Below are 26,635 nucleotides of genomic sequence, written 5' to 3'. Positions count from 1 at the left end.
CGAAAATAAATATCTACTAAGTCAAAAATAAGCCTCATCGGTATAGAAAACACGATGAGAGAAATGTTATCCACTTTTGTAGTAAGTTTTTGCAATTTTATTAAACTTAGCGGTCGTTAAACGATATGTTATTTGACATATGTCACTGAAACAGTGTAATCAAATGAATAAGATCTTAACATCATATATATATACATGGATATATAAAATACATAATAAATAAAGTATTAATGCGAATTCTTATACTATATAATTGTACCTCAAAATTATCAATACTATATAAAAATCAAAATATCAAAATTTCATTAGGTCATTCCATTATTATTATTATTGTTTAGTGATGTGGCACTGCAACCCTCGGCTCTATTATGTCCTTATCTGGGTTTAAAGTAGATCTGTAAACCCTGTTGTGTCAATAAAAAGTAGTACAGAGGCTAATTTACAGTTTAATTCAATTATTGCCTCTTCCGTATATATACATTCCCGAGAGCCTATTCCGTATATGCATTAGCGCATATGGTCAATCTATTACATTCCACATTTATTTATATAATGCCTACACATTCTCAAAATTGCATTCTAACTGGAGAAAATCTATGCAATTTAAAGTAACTTGCTTTGCTATATAAACCGTTCCTTTGGATTTGTTAATGATATTAGGTATATAAATATATTTCTTATATATGTTACTACAATTCGATAATAAGCTTAAGTTCAATTTGATACAGCAATTTTGAAAATAAGTTAAACATTAAATTTTTTTTGATGGAAGTATTTGGGACGAATATGTGTAGATATTAGCATAACAACTGTTAAATTCATCGTCAACTTTTAATTGTTCCAGTGAGAAAGAATTCGTAAGAAAGACAATGCTGAAGAGCCTGAAGAAAGTATTAAGTTTATTAATTTTTTTTTACTGCGTTGTGTGCAATTTGAATAGGTTATACCTTTCTTCTATCATATAAATGCGCCTAGTGACACCTTCGTGACTGTTTCGTAAAAACGATTTTGGATCTTAACCACTCCAAGCACAACAACTGAGAAGAAGCGTACCGGTAGGTAGGATTGCATGCATAATCCATCGAAGTTGCATTTGATTTAATCGATATAACCGTCACCAGTTCCACATTCTGTCGCTTCTGAATATTGGCTTGACAAAAGGCGTGAAGAGAAACGTCTAGGGTAGTTGACAGCAGTGCTCATTTGTTGAAATTTAAATACGTCAGTGGTCTCTACATAGTTTATATGGGATTATATATATAACATGAACCTTTACGATAGGCATATTACCTTCATTTCTGTGGTGGTAATGAAAACCTTTTTGATTTTTCATTTCTTCTAAGTAAGCTGGTAAAGAGATGTTTGCTACTATATGTAACTGCAAGCATTTATTTTTCTTATCAAAAAACGATAGTACATTCCCCTTATAGTTTTGGTGTCGCTCATTGATATTTAACGGCTTTATGTTTGCAATAAAAAAAATAAATCATAATCATTTTGATAGTTAATTAAAAACATAAGTATTAAATTAAAATCAAGAGGCTTAATTCCGCAAATCAAATTTGAGTATCGACATAAGGAGGCAATTATAAGGCGTCGTTTATAAAAATCCATATGATATCAAATATAAATATTTCAAGACACACTCATATAATTGCAGGATTGGGTTTTTACACACGCTTTTCCAGTTGCTCTTGTGTTTAATATAATCACCCAACATTGTCGTCCCAACATTTGTCAGTTGATCCGTGACGGCCCCCCACCAAGCCTAACTAAACCTAAAAATTTTTTCATTTTGTCCGAAAAGAAACTTTGGATTTAATTTTGAGAATAACAAAACTAAACTTTAATATTTGCTATTTCAATTTATTCATTTTCTAAAAAAGGTATTTAAGAAGACAACTACCAGCTTGCTTTCTGACAGATTTTCAAAAACTCTGGCTGCATTTCGTAGTAGTTTTGAAAGTAAATTATTCAAAAAGTTTGGATCAGCTTACAGTAGTGGATCCTTTTGATGACACAGAATTAAAAATATCTTAAGAGAAATGGACAATTATTTGTCTATTTATTATTTGGACAACCATTTGGTTCTTAGGAACAAGTAAGAATTATCGGGTCTATCTTTGTTGGACCAATGAGAAAATTGTCTATGTACTATATTTCTGGACAAATACATTCTTATGGATTGTTGAATTTCACCTCATCTTCATCGAAACAACTATCATGGAATTTGATTATCATAGGCGATTACCGTTAAAGCAACTGCAATGGCATATTATGGTGCAACAGAAGCTCTCCCATAAATTGAAGTTTCATTGTACTTCAAAAGACTTTTGGTTGTTTTGCCATCTGAGACCGTAGGTTTCTGACGGGCTAAAAGTCATTGCAATTCGTCTAAGAGTCATGCGATACCCCAATGGCATCTTGGGGTTTTGTATTAAAGGTAAAGAGGTAAAGCTCGTATTTATGTTAATTTCAGAGCCTCTTTAGCCATCTCTTCGTTAGTATATCTAATATTGTTTGTAAAAGTATCATTCACTGACCTAATTCGGAAACGTTTTCTTCAGTTTGGTGTTTATTAATTGGAATCCTTGAAAATAGCGATCTTACGTTTAAAAGTAATTGAAGTGAGATTATTTAAAAACTGTGCACAAGGGGGGTACGAATAGAACTGAACTATGTAATACATAATAACTTTCACAGCTAAGCTATTTCGGAATCACATAGCCTACTATCAGCTCTCAGTTGTTGGCAGTCGTTCAGTGCATTTCCTATTGGGCCCGTGCGTGAAATGTGAGTATGCACTGCTTGCAATTGCTGCAGGATATGCACACGCACATTCACAATTTTCTGCAAGAAAACTTTCTTTTCATAATAAGCAACAAATTTGCAACATTACTTTCTTTCATATCCTTCATATCTTGCACTTTGATCTCACCCCCCTCCCCACCCTACCCTGTAGCAGGGGTTGATCCACCTCTCAGTTTATTTTTATTACAAATTGTCTTACACATTATAAGCCAAATCTTGCTTTCAAGTGTATCGTGCGCTGTTTTTAATGCCTGCAACAGTGTTGCCAAAGTTAAATTTCACAGAAAATATTATTCTTGAAAAAATAATAAAAAAATGCAAAAAAATTATATTTGCGAATTGTGTAGTAGAGATTTGGTGTTGTTGTAGTTGTTGTAGTATTTTTTACACAGATATTCAGTTTGAATTCTTTTTGTTCTTTTTTGTTTTTTTTGTCCTCTAACGAACATTTCTCCTTTATTTTTTTCTATTACAAGGACTATTTTTCCTTTTCCGTTTTATTTTTTACACAATTTAATTTTACTTTGCACATATTTCACTCAAAATGTGCCATTTTTACTATTTTCGTAGCTGATTTCAACAACAATTGCACTTTATTACACGACTAGAAAGTGGAGAACGGAGAAATGGAGTAAAAAATTAATTTTTTATTTTTTGCAACTTTTCTGCACTTAAATTGGATTATTTTTTGGGAGAAAATTTTACATTGAAATGCAGCTACAGTTACTCTTGGCTCAATTGAGTTTGAGTTTCACTTGCTTCACTGCTTCAGTGCTTCAGTGCTTCACTTCTGCCAAATATTAATCTTATGGAATTGTGAAAATGTCTGTTCATATTGTATGTTTCCAGTGGCAATGGCAGTGGCAGTGGCAGTGGCAGTGGCAGTGGTGTTGGCGTTAGCATTGGCGGTGCTAACAGTCATTGCAGTCATTGCAGTCATAGCAGAAACGAAAATGGTAGCTCCACCCAAATGGTGTCCATCATTACGTTGACAAAAACTAAAAACGAAAATTACCACCGCAAATGATGTGGACGATATCCTCGAAGTGATAGGCTATGGCAGTGGTGCAGAATATGAGTCCTTGCGATTGTGGCTGGCTGCATTTGAATTGCTTGTGGTTCCGGTCGTGATTGTCCATCATTCGACGACACATGCATCGAGCTTATATCTTGTCACAGTGATTTATTGAAAATATTTGTAAATGACAATTCGAAATTTGCTCTTCTGCTAGCAATAACTTTTATTATATGAAGAACGTTTGACATAACATATAACATCACAGTCATAAAAAATAATTTATACTTGCTGCATTCTTTTCGGGTTCGTCTTTGAACATCCCATAAAGTTGGTCAGTTTGTGGCTCATTAAAGTTCTTGTTAAAATGACAATGCAGGATGTGCAAAGCATAATACTTTACTTAATAGTTAACAAACTAAGTTCGTTCCCATATCCCATAGCCCATATCATGTGAGTTATGATAATTTATTATATTGTGGAATTGCATCAATAAACATAATTCAAACGGTTTATGGTTCGATAACGAACCATGAACCATGTTCGAGGTTCATTAATGATTTTCACAACTTCTTTTATCATAGTTTAAAGTCGGTTATTTGACTTGTTATTTGTAGTGGAAATTTCGCAGTACAATCATTTTAGTTGAGGAAGGACAATGATACAAAAACAAAAAGCATTGTTGATATTCAGTGGTCTTTCATAAAGAAATGGACTATATCTTTACGAACAACACAGTTCCAAAATCAAATCACAATCGAAATCTTCATTAAACTTCGTGAATACTTGTGCCAATATTATTTTAGTAGTCCATCTGGAAGTCTTCCAACTGGAAGCAAAAATGTAAATGGGCTGCAATGGAAGACAACGTTTGTTTTTTTTTTTTTGAGGCGCTTTGAAGACATCCAATAATCTTTACTAGTCAGAAATAATGGTTTTCTTGTTGTTCTTACACATCTTTTAGCTTTGAAATCCGAAATATGAATCTATGACAAGATATACAAGAAGTGTTTAGTGAAATATGTGATTGAGAATGCGAAAAATAGAAAGAATATAACTATAGTGTTGAAATTAGCTTAGGTTGAGCTGAAGAAATGCATGTACTTGAAACTAGTCGAGCTATAAGTTGAAACAGACGGCTACACACTACAGACACACACTACTTAGTAAACTACTTAGTACTTAGTAACTATTATTTGAAACCGGGCCCAAAGGCGCGCACAGATTTTTTTCTGGGATACATAAGTCGGTACTAGGAAAAATCGTTATTAGAAAAGGAGGAAGAGTTCTGTTTGCAAGGTGCGAAAGTTTTTCTTCCGGAAGAAATTAAGTTACAGTTTTCAGTTTTTCAGCTTTTTTAAGAGTGAATAATATTTATAGAGAAAAATTTCGAATGAGCTCACAAAACAACTTCTATTAATTTAAAAAAATAACCAGAAGAAATTAGAAATTAGAAACTCTTAGAATCCAGAACTGAAGAAATTCAATTATTTTTAAGAAGAAATAATGGTTTATAGAAATAAAAATTCCGTATAAACCATGTCTGAATAAGTTGCTAATAAAAGTGGTACTAGTGTCCAAATAGTCGACAGAGAAGAAGAAGAAGTAAGAGAGCTACGATACATAATTTTGAGTCAGTTCGTAACTCATAGGTAGAAAGGAAAGGCAGACTCAAATGGACTATGCTAACAGGGACTAAGGGCAGAGGTTAGGTTAATAATTAATGTGTGGTATTTGCTTGGGTCTTATTTGAAAGGAATAGCTCGATCATTTTTTTCTTGATTTATGTCTGTTGTGTGCTGCTGTAGCAAGAACTCCACCCGGGCACACAAGTACACCTGGACATAATTCCCTTTAACAAAATATATTTTTCTATTGTCTCTGTTCCTCAGAACAAAACGATGTGTTTACAGGAGGTGACTTGGAACAAATAATGGTTTAACAATTGTAGTTATATGATATATAAGTAAGATCCATATTTAGACTATATGTATACTAATATATTAACTTAATTAGGTTTTCCCTTTTTTTTAAATGAGTGTGACTTGTTTTATTTCATCGAAAGTTTTGAAAAACGTTCTATCATTATGGACTAATAATTGAGTAACGAAACCGCGTTACTCAATACCATCAATTGTGAATTATTTAATAAAAGGGAAATAGCTAAGTAACTTTTTGTTCTTTATCTTTATACTTTCTTATTTCATTATAATTTGTATCTTGTTAACATGACAATTTCGCTGTGATGCCAGTATTATATATACCAAATATAATTATGCCAACTACGTAAGAAATAATTTGCGTGTCAATCATAAAAGTTGGAATTTTTTAAATTTAACTTCGATTTTTACGAAATTTTTTTAGCAGGGTTTCCTTAACTAAAGTAACCCTTATTGGCAGTTATTGCGAAACTGTTTGGAGAAGATAAACTAAACAGGCTGACATAATGCGAGATATATACATCAGTTTGTCGTTAGGGATATTGTACACCAAGGCATAATTACAAGAATTGTAGTGACTCAAACTAACAGCGGATCTAAATGCGACTATTAGAGAAGTCTTAAACTTTTTTTAAATTTACTTATAGTGACTAATAATAATCGCCTTTATATAGGCATTTTAAATTAACAATCGATAAAGTGGTTATGTTATAGTTGGCCGCTCACAGATTATTCGTAGGTAAATGAACCACTGTTTCAATAGACATTTACAATTACCACCCCTTTATAAGACACTCTCCGCACCGCATTACTATTATTTCTAAAATTTTCATTCGAATAGACAGCCGAATAGAAAGCAGTCACCAAATTTTGAATTTGTTTAGTGAAGAACTCAGATTTCAAAACAAACAATGGAACAAAAGGGCTGAAATGAGAAAAGGTTCCTCAAGAAATATCAAGTCAAATTTATGCAAAAGTAAAACAAAATTTCCAGCTTTTCCTAAAATTGATTGAATGCTTGTCTAACTGCAAATCGAATAACCTTTCCCGACTGCAGCAATTCCGCCATTAAACGCGTACGTATCGCTCGCTGGATGTACGCAAAACTTAGCACTTGTGTGCTACGTTAGACGTGACGTATACGTGGTAAATTCATCAATAAAACGTTTTTCTTTACGTTATTCCTTATTCGTTACTTGCTACTCGCTACTCGCTACTCGTTATGCTTATTGATATTATATTTAGGTTTATGAATTATTCCGCGGCGTTGACGGTGAGTTAAGAAAATCCATGTGAAACTTTTACCTTTTACCTACGATTAATGCACCCACGCGCCTATTCGCCCGCTTGCTTTTGATTCAATTTTTTTTTTTATTTATAAAAGGCAGCCAGGACGAAACACGAAACACGAAGGACGTTTGTTTGGTGCGTTTATTTTCTAGCTTATATTTGTTTGAGTGTTAAGGGCTCGGTGGGCTCAGTGGGCTCGCAGGGCTCGCAGGGCTCGAAGGGCTCGGAGGGCTGCACGGGGTGCAGTTAAGTTTTCTTGAAATTAGTTAAGTTCGGTGCAAATTTTGTTATTGAAAAAGTATTTCACCTGAGGGAACAAAGTTTTGGCAGATTTTAGTATTCAGAAAACGGGGAAAATCAGAACTTCTTAATTAAAAGGTTTCACGTACAAGTTTTCAAATAATAAAGGGTGTGACTGACAGTGACTGCTTTGAATTAGATTTTCACATCATTTTTTAATTATATCAAGTCAGAAAAGCAAATAAGCTAACAAACAAGTAAACAACAATCATAGATGATGTGATGTATTACTGTTTGGCTCATAAAAATAATATACTAGTAGTATTTAAATAAGGTTTAGTATGTAGGGGCGTTCATTTGTAGGACTATTCCTAAATTAGTTGAATTTAAATGTGTTTGAATTGTTAACAAGCGGTGTAGTTTCTTGAAAAATAAGTCAAAGAACCTTCTCAAGATTTCAGTTCGGCACGATAAGAGAAACTGATTTTATTACCACTTAAACTTAAAATCACAGTAAATAAAATATATAAAAAAGATACTGAGCATGTGATGCATACAACTGCATTGTCTACATATTTTTTAAGCTTATAAAAGTCTTCGCATCTAACAGTCTGCCATTTTGTTTATCTATCTGTATGTCGGTTAGTGGAAAAATTAATCTTTCATATCTTTAACTGATTCAGTGAAGTTTTGCACACGAACTTACGAATGGATAGACCCGATTTTGTAGTGCTTATTAATATAATATGAAAATATATAGAATATGTATTCTCACACATTTTTGTTTCATATTCTATATCCTAAGAATAGTAGAAAATAATTTTTTTATTTTTCTTCTGACTCTATAATTAAAATAAAAGATTTATGAATGACTATGATTTCAAACCACTCGGTGCGGACTATTTACCACATTTTTACAATTATTCCTAAATAAATAAATATTTAAATTAAACTGACAAAAAATAAAAAAGTGTTCAAGTACTAACAATGTACTCCATAGTTAGGCTTAAGGAGGGAGCAGCCAAAGGCTTACATCGAAAGGATGATGTGAATAAATGCATTCCTTGCCTGCAGTTTTATGTGAAATCAGAATGCACACTTATACCTTCAAGAAGGACTTGAATTGCTGGGTGGATAACATGATGTTTATTTAACATGAAATATTAAAATAAGAAAATAAATTAATAATATAAAAAATTTTTTTTTAAATGCAAATATATTTAATGTTGAAATTGAGTTACTATTAAATTATACTTGTCCCGATTTGTTTTTCTCTAATAAAGAAAATCTCGTTGTTAAAATTTATTTCAAATTATTCAAGCTTTGTGTAAAATACCAAGAAGATTTTAATATTTAATTTTCTTAAAAATTTAACATTTTCTATTATCGAGGCAAGTACTTACAAACCAAAGCAATAACCACATATTGCAACTTCAAGAACCCCAAGTCCATTTAAATATTTAAACAATATGCAAACTCCTTTAAATCCTTAAAATTCTGACTCAATCTGATTTGAAGAAACTTATAACAAAGTGAATACCATTTGCTTTGCAATATATACGAGTATGCAACGATTTGTGTTGATTAGATTTGAAGTAAGTTTATCATGTAAATAATATGATCGTCCTCTGTTGATAGGATAAATATTTTTTTCATTACTAAAATTTTAAATGAATTACATCTTCAAATTTGCTTAAAAGCAGTTTTAAACTTAACTATACATACTTAACTATTACTTTTCTAGCTCTTATTCAGTTCTTATTCTTATTCAGTCACAAGTACTATTGTTGCTCCCAACAATCGAACGATTTTTAACAAAATTCATTTTTAAATTTTTCAAAAGCTTGACAGAAATTCGGGAAATAAAATTTTATAGCGAAGCAATTACGATAAACTACCAATGCCATTTGACTCTAACATTACTAGATATATGCATACTCATACAGACACTTACAAATGCCGTGGAATATTCACAAGCCTGTGAAAACACTCAGCAAATATCAACCACCGACTTACTTTCACACCTCAGTTGACTCGTTAGTCATATTGTCGCTCGAAGGACATTAGAGAGGAAGTCACGAAAAAAAGCAAATAAATAAATACTCATATATTCCATTCAGATACAAATAGCATAGGAATGAAAAAATCATTGACATGGCTCAGTTTGCCACGCTTCCTTATAAATGTTCAAAGCCTGCGAACACAGAACCCGAGTCATTAATATTTAAAGGATGTAAGCAAAAATGCAAAATTTAGCATTTACATGTTGGCGTTTGAGGAATAACCGTGAAGGTAACAGTTATGGTTACGGTTATGTTAATGGGGAACAGCATCAGCAACACATTTGCATGAGTATGTGTGCGGCGCTACGTACTTCGAGAAACGAGCTGGCTTCCTCATAGGCACAAAAGGGCCGAACAAAGGTGCACTAAAGAGGAAATTGGTCCATTTCTACCTCGACTTTTCCATTTGACCAGTTTTAATGCGTTAAATCTGTAATGTTGGTCTTTTACGGGTAAGGCCATAGGTCTGTGTGTATATGGGCGTAAGTGGCACTTCTCCTCTAATACGGCAGATGATAATGTACATTAGGAGACGCACACGAACGTGCAACTGCTTAAATTTTTCATTATCCTTGGATTGCAATTTGGGTTTATGTCGGTTAACATTTGTTAAAATTTACCCAAAAACACATTTATGGACGTGTACTGCACATATGTACACATAATAATCCGAGTATTGCATAAAATAAATTTTTATGAGTGCGAAATTTTGTAGTTTACACAAGTTTTGAGGTGGCCTTCACGACTTGAATTTGTCCGGTTAGAGCAATTCAAGTTTCAGTGTGTTTTTCTGCTCGCTTAGATAGAAATTGATGATGCCAGAAAAACTGCTGCAATAACCAACAAATTTCTCCTACGACTAGTTTCTTTTCATAACTTTAATTAAATATTAAAATAATTGTAATAAAACCAAGCAGCTTTGGATGTGCTGAACATTTAATATCCTTCAAATAGAATGTAAATGTCACTGAAAGGGACAAATCTGTAAGAATGAGAATACTGGGGAAATAATCAATGGTTTTGACTATTGAAAAATGAGACCTAATTTGGTTCAATCTAATTCACTTAGACACGCTACATTTCATCTACTGCAATCACTCTGCATTTATTTTATTCATAGGTTTATGATTGTTGTTGCCATAAGTTGTTGATGTGGTCTTAGATGCCTAGCATGGCACGGTGGCAGACCCGGTATACTCGGCTGTTTTGAGATGGGGTTCTTGGCAACTAGTTATTACAGCTGTCATAAAACAAAAAGAAATGTAGTGCTATTTCTCATTAATACTTATACAAACTAAACCTATACTTCATAATTCTCTTTCCTTAAATTTTATTCCAAATAAATCTATACTTTGTACTTACACTTCGTGATTCTTTTGCTATTTTTGCTTTCCTTTTCACCAAAGTTTTCCTCTTATTTCCTAATCAAAAACAAAGAAATATGACACATCACCACAAAAATAAAAAACAACCTAGAACTTACTGGTGTATCTTATTCGTGGATTCTACTTTTCTGAACTCAAAGAAACAATTTTCGTAAAGGATTGGCAGCACCTTTTCTCGATCAGAATGAATGGCACTTGTTACCTTCGTTCTAAGAGGAACTGCTGAGCTTCTCGGCAGCCATATCATCTTCCCAGGGCCCATACCTAGCTTGCGCATCATCTTCACCATATCTTCTATAACATGATGGTGGTCTTCATCATCTCTTTGTTTCTCAAACCTCAACTAAATCTTCTGTGTGGTCATGTTGTTTTTTTTGCTAAAGGATATGTATACCTACTTCTAATGTTGATATATATGCATATAGATGTATGTATCTATATACATACACTTATTTGTATATATATATTTTGTGTTTCTATCTTTCGGTAACTGCCAGACAAACCTGCAGCACACCTTCAGAGCTTTTATTTATTGTTTATTGCATATCTAGGCTATTCCTAATTAGCCAATAAAAATGTGACAGTCACATTAATATAAAGAATACCTGAGGATGCCGCTACTTCTCCGCTGGACAATTACCCTGTTAGCAGGTCCTGATTCAACGGTGGTTTTTTAACATATAAAGTAACAGTCGATTGCTGGTGCTGGGAATCTGCTTAATTTTTTTTCCCGTTAACGCTATATATGCGGGATGCGGGAAAATTATGGAATCTTCTCGAAATTGTCTTAACTTCCTTGTTATTGATCAAAACTGTAGTAGGTTCCGCACTTTTATGTGCATATTCCATAATATTATGAAGCACTATTTGTCACACTTTTTGGTTTTTAATAAATTGTATTTAAAAACAAAATATTTCTAATTTGTTCTTTTAGCAAATTTAGCAGAAAGCACTTCAAACATTTCGCAAAACCTCTACCACCACCTCTATTGAAAAAACAGCTCTCTTCACTTCTCAACTTGGGTCCTTTATACTCCCGCTAACACCTGTAACTGGACTTCCTAAAATTTTGTGTTCAGTTAGCAATTTTCGCGGACTAGCAAGCTTCTCTATTTTTGTAGCTATAAATGTCTATTTTGGATCTTCTACATTCTCAATAACGAACAATAAATTCCTACTTTAAAAGTTAGTCGCATTCGAAAAGCAAAGAAGAGACAAGGACAAGAATTTTATTTAATTTATTGAAATTTGACTGACCATACAACGCAATTTCGAATATTACCAAGTACTCCTAATTTTATTTGTTTTACTCTATTAGCGACGCTAAAACTCGCAAGCTCCGAATTCATACAGAGCTTTCGCTGCGATCTTGCAAATCAAAACAAACGAAGTGAGAAGAAGTATATAAGTGTATATATATATATTATAAATAATAAAATACAAATTATGCAAATAAAAAAAATTGTGAGACGGAGATCATAGTGTTGGAGAGGTGCCCGCGTACCTTGTAGAAGCATCAAAGGTGGCGAGAGCAGGCACTATGAGGAGTGCTTATGGACAACGCGTGTCGTACGGGGTAACGTCATGAATTTTATTGCACTTTCTTATTTTAATAAATCGTCTTCCACACAGACCTACATAACAAGATATACCCGTGCAATGTTATATCAACTCTTTTATGTTTGGAGTTCGTATATATGTATTTACACCTGAATACGAGTTGGCCATATGTATTCAAAGAAATGTTCTTCAACAAAGTTTTATTTGGTTAGCTTGAGGGTTGAACCATACATTCCACCTACCATAAGACAACCAGGTCGATTGTAAGATCGTTTGGTCGCCTCAAGCCGATTAATTTCTCAGATCTTCTCTCATATTCTATACGTTGCGAATATTGCAAACATCTGAAGCTAATAAATTTTTTTTTAGAAAGACGTTGGTTGAATGGATACGTCAAAATATATGTAAATAAATTTATCAGAAATTAACTGATATGTTTTTTATTTAGAAAATAAAATTTTAATTTAATATTTGTTTGTAATTTAAGAGTCTGTTCTATTAAAATGTAGTATTTTTAATTAAAAAACATTTTACTGTGTGCGCAATGTCGCCGATTCAGCATCTAACGTTTGTGTTAGACTCCAAAGCCCCACTTCGATTTTGTTTGCGGAGTGTACGGATGCACATATTTCCTTACAAAACACTCGTGACGTTGTCACAGTGATGCATAATGGAAAATTTAAATTCATAAGTGCATGTATTTATCATGGAAAATATAGGACGCGAGCAAACAACAGCGAGCGACAGAATTATAAACCCTTGAACAACAGCGTCAAATATGTTGAAGCCGTTGATATCGTGGAAATCGTTGAAGTTATGAAGCAATCACGAGAAACGCAATATACTTTATATGCAATTTATGCAATAGCAAAAGAAATATAAATAAATTCGAACAAATAACCGAAGTGCATATTAAGAGAAAGTGGGATGTGACCCTAAACTCGGTCATTCCAACATAACGGGTGTCACTGAGCTCTAATAGGACCCGTATTTTGCTTGTTTTTAGTAGACATTTAATAAATAAATATGGAGAGAAATGAAAAAAGAGAGCAGAAAATAGAAAGAGATAGTAAGCGAAAGACTGAGAGAGAGAGAGAGAGAGAGAGAGAGAGAAAGAGACAAAATGTAAGACAGAAGCAAAAGAGAGAGTGAGAACTGCAGTATTTTATCTAAATATAATAAAATACATGATAGTGGGAACACTTTCGTCACATTCCTGATGTTTCGGTTTCGTGTGTGTTCTGAAGTGTAATTAATGTGAATAACTAAACTGCATGAATTGTGAAATTAAGGAATGAAGAATAAACTTACTATTATTCTTAAAAAGATTGATTTACTTGAACTTGCTTATTCGAATAGTGAGAATACAACAAGAATATAAGAGAGATAGAGAGAGTAAGAGAGAGAGAAATATAAATCTGTTAATAGATTCCCGAAAAAGAATACCCAATTCCCCACAAGAAACTAGTTTAAAGCTAGTTCATTATTCACTGGTAGCAATTTATAAATAAAGTAATCACGTAAAATTTCATATACGGCAAATAACAGACAGTGAAAGTGAAGTGAAATTACTCATTACTCATTGCCCGGTCAGCGTTCACAAATAATGGAGTTCTCTAAAGTCTACTAGACTTTACATGACTACAAAAGTGATCTACATGACCTTAGACGTACTTTAAAGTCATGCAAGGAGAAGAAAGAGTAATTTAAGACTAGTCTTAGACTAGTCCGACTAACACTTGTTTTACTAAATTAGAAAATACCACTTTTTTAAAAACATTGATGAGTTGTTTTGTGAAAGGTGTTCTACAGAAAATAGATCTTCTTATTTGTCAATTATTTAAGTGGCACCATTTTTCCTTTTGCTGTATTTCTTTTTTTCTCCCTTTTTTTATTATCCTTGCCGCTGCAGTTCTTGATTTTTTTGATTGATTTTATAATTGATGGCTTTATGTATGCATAAATGTGGATGTAAGTAAGTATTGTGCATGATGACATATCTTACTTTTGATCTAATTTTACGTTCTGAAAATGTAGAAATAGAGCAACAAAGCTATAAGTGCAGCTTCACATTTAGTCATTAATTACTTGATTACCCTTGGTATTATGATAGCCCATCACACCGATGGGATTCAATAATTCTACTATATACGAGTATTTATTAATTGAAGTACTTCTAAACCACATCTCTGTTATTTACTTATTCAGTGAAATTAATTTGCAAATAAAAATGAGCCTGTCTATTCTTCTTTTCACACCGTCTTTGATTCATTGATTCAGGAAGGTCAATGGTCCTGACAAAATGATCAGGCCCACTAACGAAATGCTAACGATATATACTTTTCAATCAACTGCTTAAGAAGTGTGTGTAGTTGGTATTACTATCTGAATCTGTAGCAACAAAGTTTCTGCAGGGGCGCAGTTAAGAAGTGTAATAATAGTAATAATAATAACGCACTCCCTCACATACATAAGCGAATAAATGTATTGGAAAACAAACACTTATATGCATAATTTCGATTTGAACTTAAATTCATAAAAGTGATGAAAAATCGGTTACGAAAAAACTGGCATCAGTGAGAGGAAGTGTATCCAAGGATGCAGTCGTGCAGCGATGCAGTGATGCAGTGATGCAGTGGCACGGCATAAGTAATAAGTAAGCAGTGTTATGAGAACTGCAGACTGCAGCTCGCAATAACGTTGAGGTAGACGTTGCAGTGGAAGTTTGAAGGATTATGAGTGACAGAAGTAGAAGAACAATTATGTCTGCATATAAATATATAGACCTCTGCTGTTAGATATGCTCATGTGTTATCCTTAGCGCAAGGCACACGACATAACATAGAACGTGAAGAGCGTTGCACATTTCACAAATGATTATATGCAGCTGAATTCATGAACACTCCTATGCACATCTATGTCCATATACGTACGTAGACACGTTTGTGTCTTTTGACATACTTGCGCTCATCAGCTGCTGGTGCTGTAAGGAAAAAGGATTCAAATGATATTTGCATTTTTTCCTTTGTTGGGTTTTTTTTAATATTTGCAATTTATTTGCCGCTGTTTTTAATAATCGCACAGTTTGTCCTTATTTATTTCTTTTCACTTTTTATTGAGCGCTGCACCGCTGAGCTACAGCAGGAGCTCTTGGAATTCTTGGAGCTATTGGTGGTGCAGTTGCAGCTGCAGTAGGTTTCAGATTTGCTGATGCTGCAACTGATGCTGTGACTTCAAGTGTTCCCGTTGGTGCTGTTGCTCTGCAGTTGATGAAGGCGTTGGATGTTAGTGTTGAAACTCTTCGCACATGCCTCGCTTTGTAACTTAAACAAACGGTACAGTCTCCTTCGACAATGGGCTACAATATGTGTTAGCAAGAATGCCTGGTCTGCATCGAAAAGTGTTAAGGACAATGAAACGTTCACTGTGAAATGTGAGATTTCAAATAAGAACTGCCAAAATGCTGCTAGCGACTTTCATTCAGTTTTCCTTGTTTTAATTTTATATGTCGATTAGTTTTCTTTGTATTTTTCTTCTGCTTCTTTCACTTCATGTTCACTTATTTTATTTTTACATTTTCATTTATTTATTATTATTTTCCTTAGTTCGTGATTTTATTTTTTAATTTTATTTATTTTTTTTTTTTTTGAACAAGTTTACTTCTGCCTGTTGACATATTTCACTTGCTATGTCCTTTAGCTAGGTTTCATATAAAACACAAAAGGATAACGACAAGTTAGTAGAGTAGGTCAGTTTAGTGAGTGTGCATTGGAAGCTATTCTCAAGCAGAACACATAACATGAAATCCGTGTTAATTGAGTCTTAAGTTGCTTAATGAGCGATTTTATATCTCTGGCCCCTGTACTGCAGTGCCGTTCAAGTAAGAACAAGTGATGCTCTTAGTTTATTTGAAACTTAGCTAGCTGTCTTGAGTGATGGATTGGTTTCACTTAAGAACCTTCGACAGAAAATTAGTAGTTCTGTACAAGTGGATTTCAAATGCAGATAATATTGAGGCAGAAATCAAACAAACTTATGACACAAGTCCACACGAACAAAAATGATGAAGTAGATTAGTCAGCAAAAAAACCTTTTCAAATCAATTACGTCAATTCGGAAGAAAGAAAAAATAAAATGATTTTGTGTTTTTTTGTGTTTTATTTATATGGTTCAGCGTTTCGATGTTTTTTGAGTTCTTCATCAGGCCGGGATGATTGAACAACTGATCTAATAATCATAAAATAATGAAAAAACTGTTTCTTTGCTTGATCAAAACTTGAATATGGAAAAGTGGTGCTGGCAACCATAACCCCAGTTTCAATCCCTTTCGATATTGATTGAATTGCATAAGATCTAAGATTCTATCTCTAACCAAAAGATATTGTAGGGTTTAGCGTTAATTAACATTAATCGGGTTGATTTAGGACCCGATTTAATCTCTCCTTTACTAACTTAGACATTATGCCTTTTTTTAAAAAGTAAATTCACACAAATATTAAATCACAATATATCCGTAAAGTTATATTCGTGAATTTAGGTGATGTTGATATTGCACCCCATTGAATTGCAAGTTATTAAGTATACATTTTTGAAGAACGATTAAAAATGTTCATTTTCAACAATTTCTGAAATATTTTCACTGAATAAAATCGTTGTCCCCTTTTTTTAATTGTCTTTGAGAGTACTTAACGGCGTGGCATAATCATCCGCCCGAAATTAGTCATAAATATTAACGATTATTTTATGCTTGTGATACATGCTAAATGGCATTTTGTTTCCGATTCCACAAAATGTAATACCGGTGTGTGCGTGCTTGAGTCCTACATATTTACCTTAATTAAAATATCCTTTTCGAAGCATTTATTTTAACATAATTTGTCGAAGACTAGTACACTTTGGCATTCAAGGGAGCAGCACCATTTTATTATACAAGTGGTTAGCCAATACAAACAAACTTAATTTAATTTTTACTTCAGTGGCAAGCAACTCCGAGGAGCAAAAAACTGCTGGTGACTCTGCTAGCATTGCTGGTCTCCCAATGGCGCAGTCGCTGAACTAAATCCGTCAAACAGTGTTTGGCAGGCAGGCTATTGCTCAACGTTGTCCTCATAATTAGCCACTTAAAAATTTCTACTCGTCGTTCAAGTGTTATGGCATTTCCACAATGTTGACCATGAATAAATGGGCCAATTGAAGCGTCCCTAGAGGACAAGTTCGGTAGCGGGGTTAAGCTCTAGTGGCCCAACAATTAAAAATGAAAAACTGAAGAGTCACAAAAAGATGGATTTGTAAAGTGCAGCCAACAGAGTTGACTGAAACGACGCAGATGTAAGGATGTAAGAATGTAGGGATGTAAGGAGACACGGAAAAATATGAATTCAAAATGAAAAAACAAAAAAAAAGAACAAATAGAATGCGCGAATAAGGATAAAATGTAACGACAATCCTTACCGGCGATGTAAGGATAAAGCTAGAATTTTGCACAATTCAGTTCTATCTGAAAAATCGGCACGTTGACTGATTGACACCAAACGGAAAATGGGTGATGCTGTTGGGTTTCGCAACCCCTTTTAAGATTACAAAAACAGAGTGTGAATAATTTATGTCAAAAAACTGTTTGCTAAAATGACGTCGAAAAATGTGATGGATAAAGTGTTACTCTCAAGATGTTAGGCACAAGTAAAAGCTGGACGAAAAAAGAATTTGGAGGAAAATATTCCTTTCAAGTCAGAAGTAGCTCAGATGTAAACACAAGAAACGATGAAATAAGAAAGCGTAAAGAATGAGTAAAGCAAAAAATGTTCAGAAAGAAAAGTGCAAAAAAAATTTTTTTGTTAAAAATTCACTTGCGCTGCAATTCTGTTTCGAATATCCTTAAGGTTCATTGTGCGCATTAACTTCCAGAGGAGATTACGGCATAAAAGTAAATTACCAGTTAATTAGGGTGAAAAATATTCATTTTTTTAGGAGCAGGGCAAGCTCAGAAGTGCACTTGAATAGTGCACACTTATGATGTAAAACGTGGCGGCTGCGGCTCTGACTATGATGGCGGTAATGTCGTTGGAGTTTATAAGTAGAGTTGTCGGTGAATGTGTGTGACTGCTGATACTGTTGATGACGTTGATGACGTTGATGTCAACTGAGCCGAAATCCAGGCAGATATTTCTCACTTCCTCTTTCCACGAAGCTTATATCATTGCTTGCCATTATGTACCGTTTTTGGTGCTTACTTAAACTCAGCTCAAAGTAGGAAATTTCCAAACACTAGTACTATGTATTTTAATTTAAGATTACAACAGATCGTATTCCGGACATTATACGAGTATGCCTCAATAAATTAATGGAAATAAATTAGAATGGTTTTATAAAATGCTGTACTTTGAAAGAATAACTCAAGAGTACTTCTCAAGTGATTTAGTGATGAAATTATCAAATAAAACAAAAGAGTTATGAAAAGCGCGTTCTAGAATATACGAGTATAAGTGAGCCCAGTTTTGTAGAGAATCAAAGGGTTCTAAGCAATTTCATTTGATCCTTATTATATTTTGAAGTTGGTCTCCGAATAATTATGATTAATGCCTCCAAAAAATAAATGAAATTGTATGTTGAACGTACCCTATATACAGGGTGTTAAAGAAAATACTTCAAGGAAAAAAATTTCATCCAAATAATATTCAATAAATTAGAAAACTATTATTAAAATAGCTTTATCGTATTGCCAAAGTGTTGACCTGTAAGAAGGCAAGCAGTCAAAGCATCAAAGCAGTCACAGGTAATGACAGGTAAGGACAGGTAATGAAATTAACTGGGTGCATTATGCTTGAACTACAACCAAGCTGGTGTCTGAAAAGTGTTTTGAATTAATTGAAATCATATTTAAGTATATTTAAGTGATATTAAATCATTATATTATAAATTATGCACTTCTAGCTGTGATGTTCATAAAATAATTTTTTACAATATTACTTTTTCTTCAATAATAATTTTATTCATTTTCTCTGGTATGTACTTTAAGTATAGTTCCGGTCTGACCTTCCTTAACAACAACAACAACAACAACAATGGCAGTGATTGAAAGCTTTTAAGGATGTAATTCAGTTTGAAATTGGTTTTTCTGTTTAGATGCAATTACGTCCATAAAAGCTTAAGTGGCATAAAATATCACGTTACTCGTCTGCGTTGCAAAAGTGCATTTCCCGCAAAACCGGCATAAAAATGCATTAAATTGAAAATTGATATTTAATGCATATAAAATATGATTTATTGTCTTGAATATTTTTATTGTTGAGATTTTTATAACTTTTTATTGACATTTTATGACCTCATTTGCGAATTCTTGTTTTAAATTTATTTTTGCTGCTATTATTATTTCGCCATTTATGCCATTTTTATAGCCATTTTTATGTTGCCACCGCTACGTATGAAAAGTCCATTAGAATCACTGTGGCACATGTAGCTTTGTGCCACAGTGCTGGCGTGAGTGTGTGGCCCCATTCAATTACCATGTGTGGCACAATTCAAGAGCACTGATACGCTCCTACATATGTGTATTCATACAAGCACATGCACGCCGCGCTGCACTGCTAACTGCTACATGCAATGTAAATGTCAGGTAAATGCGCATAATAATTTCAAATAAATTTAATGCTTCTTCCTATTTTCTCCATGAAGCTCTTAGCAAATCACATTTTCATATGCCATATCCCGCTCAGCACCACATCCCGCGTTCGTATAGTTACAGAGCATAGTTGCGGAGCCGCACCTTTTATTGGTAACTACAAAGGCATGCAGTAAGCGGCGCTGAGGTCGCCAGCACGGGCTGCCACACAATATTATACTAACTGCAGCGTGTGCTGTTTACTGCTCACAGCTCACTGCTTACATATTGCACAAACGGTGCGCTGCAAGCCGGAGAACGGCAACGACTGCAGCAATTGCCACAAATGCACCAATGCACCAATGCGCCACAGACTTACGGCGTCGCCATCATTGTATCCTAACATTTCAGGTATATTATGTTGGTCATGCTTCCTCGAACCTCGTATGCTTTTAATGCACTTGGGTTTCTTGTATTTGTACTTAGCAGCAATTGTGTGTTCCATAGAAGTATTGTCGATTTGAACGCAATGAATTGTATTTGTAGTTTATCAGAGGTCCTTCATAAAATGGCTTATGAATGTAAAATATTACACGAAATCGTATGCAAAATCGGTGTAGCTCAAAGATATTAATCATTGGATTTATACGAATATTTTGTGACTAATATGATTACTTCCTTCCATTTTATCATATATTTTAATTTTGTCTATCTGCATTTGCTTTCCTATCCAGTCATTTTTTTATTTTTATATTTTTACTTGTTTTGCCATAGTTTTCTACTTGAAGATCAGAAAGTAAATATATTTGGAATGCAAGTAAGTTGTAGTCATTTAAACATTCTTCACGACGCACTTCAAAACCATTAATTATCAACATACTTAACCTTACTCTTACTCTTGCATTTGAGAAGATACCCAAATCAGTGTATTTTGACTGCATCATTACGAAGCATGACGAGTTCCTTTAGTTACGTTTAGTTTCGAAATGCTTTAGAGATAGGTTTAGCGAGATCATTGAAGGAGATTGAAGTAAGTTTCAGAAGCCGTTATAGCTTCTGAGTTTTCGTATTTTATCCTAATGCAACTCATCATTAAAAAGGTTTACCGTCAAAACCCAAACTACAGTAGTTCCTTGAGTTCATATCTAATGTTTACTTGATCACATATGTCATCATCTGAAATTCAAATTGGAAATATATTTAATTAACTCAAACGTCTGACTACTCGTACTTGCAAATAATTGCTTTATGTAAATAGAGTCCATGTATTTTTTAATTGTGCTTTAGTCGTTTCTTCCTTAAAAGTATCTTAAATTAGTCACATCGTTGTTAAGAGTTAAGCCTCGAGTTTGTAGGTATTGCTTTATAAGATGCACTATAAGATCAAGCAGAACTATATCGCTTTCTTTTGCAATTGGACTCTTTAACTAACGCAATTCCATATGTCTGATTTTCAAAGTGATTGTTCAGCTATAGCTCCGCTTAGTGACTATGTGCAGAAACTATTTCGAAATATCTGAGTTAGTCACATCTTTAAGAGTTAAGCCTCGAGTTTGTAGGTATTGCTATATAAGACGCACTTCTTCAAGCAGAACTGCATGAAGTTATAGATAACAGATGCACATAATATCGCTGACAACATAAAACAGATGCTATTGTATATCACACTTCTATCGATGAATAGCGTTAGAATTAGCTCGAGGTTATATAAATGAATAGAAAAGTACTGATTAATGGAGTAAGCTCAAAAAAATGCTTGTCTGGATTGAGAGTTGGTAGTTAAAAAATCAAGAATAAATGAAATGAAAGAATTTATTTGATCAGACAGAACTCGGAATCTTATTTTTTTGGTGGGTTTATTGGTAAATTTATTCACTTTAAACCAGCATTTCCAGCAAATTTTCAAATGTTTCCGTTTTTTGAGGCGTTTGAGGTGTATGTTTGACATGTAATGTATATAAAAATTCTATCTGTGATATTTGCAACCATATAAGTAAAATCACACTTCTTTTCTCCCAATATCTGTGCACATCTGTAAAGAAAAATTATTGTTACAGACACGAATAGGTATTTTAACGTACAACGAATAAATAAACTTTACCTTAAAAAAATTAATTTTTTTTATTTTAATTGTGTGAAGTTAGTGTGAAGATTGTAATTCTCTTAGTCATTATTTTCGGCGGGAAAATACATTTCCGCAATGATGATTTGTGGATTTCTGGCATCAAAGGCCTAAGTTGTGTGTTGGATGTGGTCGTCAAAATCTAGTTTAGTTTATAGCTTTTTGCTGCAATTGAATCTGAAAACTGCTATTGACGGAAATGCACATTATTCTGGTTCCCGTTACTTTTTGAACCATAATTGAAAGGCAAACTTAAATTTCTCGAATTCGCGATAAGCAAAATACTTACATTTTAATTTTAGCTATTTAAAAAATATATATTAGTTACAGTAATAGAATAATTGGAGTGTCATTTTATTAGGAAAGGTTGTAAATAAGGTCAGTTATTGCTTAGTCTGATGAAGTGATAAACAATAATCCAGTCAAAGCGTAGAGATGGGTTATGAAGAAACTTCGCAGTTAGTAGAAAGTGAAAGTGCTGAAGTGCACTGCCTCAACTGGCCTCAACTGGCCAGAATTCTTCGAATTCGAATTGTTATATTTAGTATTCACAAGAAAAGTCCTAGTAATTGTCTTATAAATGTTTTATAATTAAATTGTAAATTACAATTTTTTTTCTTCTTCTAATCGTCGAGGTGAGAGGTTCACTAAAATGCTTAAGACACTAGGATTGCTCAATGGATTTAATATACTAACCTCACTGAGTTGTTCTTTCGAAATTGAATTTTGCACTAATTCGAATAAGGATATTTAAATTGTTTTACTCACTGGTTCAAAATAAATATTAGAGTCCTCTTTGTACATCACGTAGCGCTTGAATACTGCATTTCTGAAGTTATACTGCATTGAATACATTGCTTTTGTTAATTTTGAAAATTTGTCCATATTTGCAAAAATTATAAAAAATATAATAAAATTTAAATCAATAATAAATGCTTAACAATTTCGTTGAAATATTTTCAACTTCGTGATTTGAGCTTAAATTTTTAATAAATTTCAAAATGTTCAATGCCTTCTTTTGATTTATTTTTATACTAACACTTGAAAGAATCTGATAATATATTTGATCTATAAACCAAAATCTAAACCAAAATCTACACTCGAAACAAAATTTTTTCTTGTTTTGAGTTATTTTCTCACTCCTATGCCGTAAAAGCCAACTGCTTTAGGGACTTATTAACCCGTATAAGACCCGTATAAGTATCAGTTGTCAGTAAACTTCTTACACGAAGCAGAGCCAATATCAAAATTCTGTCCAGGTTCCCGACAGGCGTTGCAGATTGCGGTATCACCTTCACTAAATTGCTCCTACAGGGACAACTATTTGTCACATTTGTAAAATATGACGACTGTAGAATTGATCCTTAAAGACCTCGTTAAAGAGTTCAATTGATTTCATTAGATTGAACAGTTCTTCCATTATTGCAATGCTGCTGCAAAGTTCGAAGTATAATGAAGGACGCTTTTATTTGAAAATTCTTGATAAATGCAGTAAGGTGATTAGATTTGATTAATTTATTAGAAATTTATTTGTAATTTCACTTTTGAAATTGACTGAAAATGGTGGTGGAAATTGATATTTCCTCTGAACTCAGAGCATATTGAACATGTTGAAGCAATATTGCTTAATACCAATAAATTTGAAGCAATTTCTATAAATTCACTTACACAATTAAATGATATGTGCAAGTGAAATCAGTGCGAGTCTGCACAATAAATTGTCACAAAAACGACAATTGTATCCTTAAAATAGCTCTTGCATGCAAATGTGATATTTGCTTGAATAATTTGAATGAAAAAGATAAATTATCTGGCGCTACAATATGCGAAATATTCCGCCAGAAGACAAACGGAAATTCAACCACAAATCAAGAATTCTCACACACGGCACAAATGCTCGCACACATAATTTGTGCACATACTGAAGTGCAGAATAGGTCCATGTACCAGAGTGGAACACTAAAATAGTAAAAGAGTGGAACTGCAAACCGAAGCGGAAACCAAACCAAACCAAACCAAACCAAACCAAACAAAACCTAACCAAGCCAACCAACCCAAGCAATCCAACCAACACTTCGCAAATAAAATCAAATAAATTAAACAAAAAATACAGCAAATGAAAAATTTTGAAAATGTTTAGGAAAAATGAATATTTAATTTTTTAATATAAAATAAAATGGAAAGTGAATTATTTTAATTAAATGAAAAAAAAATGTATGAAAGAGGATTGTTTCTCTCTCGATACACTACTCCTTGAAATTGTGCAGTAGGGACTGGGGTGGTTGGCTTTAGTGTCGACCGTAAAGAAATTCGAATCCTTTTACGGCTGACAATCTCGTTAAATGATTATTATTATTCCTGACGATTGTAGCTGCACTTAACTTTTGGCCAAAGAGTAAAAAGCCTATAACAATTACAATGTTAACTGTGATGAGTTGTGGCTGAGTACACCACATACGCTTGATCCTTCGCCACATACACTTGATGCTGAGTGCTGCGTTGGCCAATGCCATAAAGTGAGTTGGGTGAAGTTATCATAAACCGACGAGGCGTAATAATATTCCATTGCAACATACTGCAGAGGACGTTGCAATGTCTAGCTAAATAATGCTTGAAATAACAATGATGATGATAACTGCTTTCATAATCATGATACAGCCAGTTATAATGACCATGAAGTTAATACTGATGTTGATAATGTTAATGTTAATGATTATGTCGCCAGTTGATGATGACGAGCGACCTAGCCGCACATAAATCATTTTACATTAATATCTGCTTAAGTGCATTAAATCGTAGCTCATAGAGAATGCCTTATGCTGCAGACATTATAAGTGCTACAACAACAACAACAACAACAAAACGGAACTCGCAAAAGGATATGAAAACAAATGCACACGCAGTGATGACGATAAGGCAGTTGTAATTCCTTCTGCTATTAAGGACGTGTGCGAGTTAGGCTAAGTTGATGCTAAACCAAATGGGAGATTTTTTCGGATTTTTTACACTGCACACATTTGGCCATTTATCAACACGTATCGACACATCACTACATTATCGGCACAACTTAGAATTTCCCACATTTAGAACGCAACTTAGCCTAACTCGCACACGACCTAAGTAAAATCAAAAACAAAAACAAAAACAAAACCAAAAACAAAAAAATAAAAATAAAAATGTTGAAAGCAAAAGATAATAACAGCAAAGCAAAAGCGGCATTAACAGCAAAAGCTTGGCAGTTATAATTTCGCTGCGGCCAGCAAGTAAATAAGCTAACAAAACACAGCAAAAACAAAACAGAAAAAACAAAAAAAAACAAAAAAAAACAAAAAGCAAAAAATGCTATAATGCAGCAAATCAAAAAGCAAAAGAAGTAGAAGTAATGTCAGCCAGCAAATGCAATAAGAAACAATGAGGCAAATCGCTGTGAAATTGCTGCTAAGCGTTTCGAAATATGAAATGTGCACAAAGTCCCCTTTCTGATCATTCCATGTATATTCTATTTCACAGCAAATGTAAAAGAAAAATTAGTAAATAAATAAAAAAAAAAACGTTGTAGCAAAAATAACAAGTGTGTGAAGTGTGAAAAAATTTATAAAAAGAAAGCGAAAATTTTTTAAAAAAAAAAATTTTTGGTCGAATGCATAATTTTTGCTTTTGTTGCAACAATTTTGTTTCTCATTTCCTTCATTCACTTTATTTTCAGTTCTCACTTTTCATTTGTATTTCTTCATTTTTACTTAAGCATTTCTCATACAGTTTTTTCTTTTTTTTTTTATTCGTTTTCTTTTGACAGATTTTTGGTTTGAACATTTTAAACATTATTTAGCTTCTTGTGGCTTTTGCTTTCACACACACACACACACACACATATATATATATATATATATATATATATATATATATATATATATATATATACAATACACAAACACAAACTTCAACTACACATAAATATACTTTCCGTTTGTGTTAGGCTACAAAAGGATTTACTGCAGCAATAAACGCAGCAAACGCTGCATCGCGTCTGCATATAATGTAAATTTAATAATGTTGCAATAATTTATAGTTCCAAAAAGTAAGCAATAACAACAACAACAACAAGAACAACAGCAACAACTGCAATAGCAGCAACAATAGCAACAGCGGAAGTATCCGTATTATCCGTAGGAGTAGTAGTAGCAGAGCTAAGTTGAATGAAAGTAAACTAAAATGAAATATAAATAAAGTGAAATACTTGCACGTATGCACATACACACATATGCATGTGTCTATCCATTCACACAGACATAACATAACATCCATTCATGCACACATATAAACGCTCATACATAACAGTTGAGTTGAGCATGAAATGCTAACCAAAAATCACATGAGCACAAAATAAGTGTGTTTATGATTTTTTGCTTTGTAGGTGATTTTATGATTTTATGATTTTGTGGAAATGTGAAAAATGTAGAAAATGTGGAAAATGTGAAAAATGTTCTATTAAAAATTGCAAAATATGATTTATTTTAAGTATATTGAGTTTTGTGGCATAAAGAATTGCAATTTATCTTAATGCAATTGCAATTTCCTGCTCTTTATACAGATACAACTACACGTACCCATG

At 33.2% G+C, this 26,635-nt stretch overlaps 1 protein-coding gene across 3 annotated transcripts; it reads right to left on the bottom strand.

Moving 5' to 3' along the window:
- Positions 1-716: 716 nt before the first annotated feature.
- Positions 717-22,944, bottom strand: LOC119662126. Of its 3 annotated transcripts, none has more exons than XM_038071682.1 (4): positions 22,792-22,944; positions 1,291-1,459; positions 948-1,232; positions 717-881 (listed from the first exon to the last, which is right to left on the bottom strand). In XM_038071682.1, the coding sequence occupies exons 1-3, from the start codon at positions 22,906-22,908 to the stop codon at positions 1,099-1,101; spliced, it is 420 nt and encodes a 139-aa protein (XP_037927610.1). In that variant the 5' UTR covers positions 22,909-22,944; the 3' UTR covers positions 717-881; positions 948-1,098. The 3 variants fall into 3 exon arrangements, with proteins under 3 accessions (XP_037927610.1, XP_037927611.1, XP_037927612.1); XM_038071683.1 differs by lacking the exon at positions 22,792-22,944 and adding an exon at positions 1,679-1,831 and having other exon boundaries at positions 723-881; XM_038071684.1 differs by lacking the exon at positions 22,792-22,944 and adding an exon at positions 1,714-1,831 and having other exon boundaries at positions 725-881.
- Between the last annotated feature and the right edge of the window lie 3,691 nt (positions 22,945-26,635).

Source organism: Teleopsis dalmanni, chromosome X, assembly GCF_002237135.1.
Source record: "Teleopsis dalmanni isolate 2A chromosome X, ASM223713v2, whole genome shotgun sequence".
NCBI classification, from domain to species: domain Eukaryota; kingdom Metazoa; phylum Arthropoda; class Insecta; order Diptera; family Diopsidae; genus Teleopsis; species Teleopsis dalmanni.
Note: the sequence above shows the minus strand (reverse complement) of the source record. Positions and strands in the feature narration are given on the sequence as shown.

Coding starts and splice junctions, on each gene's coding strand:
- LOC119662126 (XM_038071682.1), bottom strand. CDS start 22,908: ATGGACAAATTTTCAAAATTAACAAAAGCAATGTATTCAATGCAGTAT. Junction 1,460..22,791: donor CTAATATTTATTTTGAACCA/GTGAGTAAAACA, acceptor GCAAACATAAAG/CCGTTAAATATCAATGAGCG. Junction 1,233..1,290: donor TTACCACCACAGAAATGAAG/GTAATATGCCTA, acceptor TAAACTATGTAG/AGACCACTGACGTATTTAAA.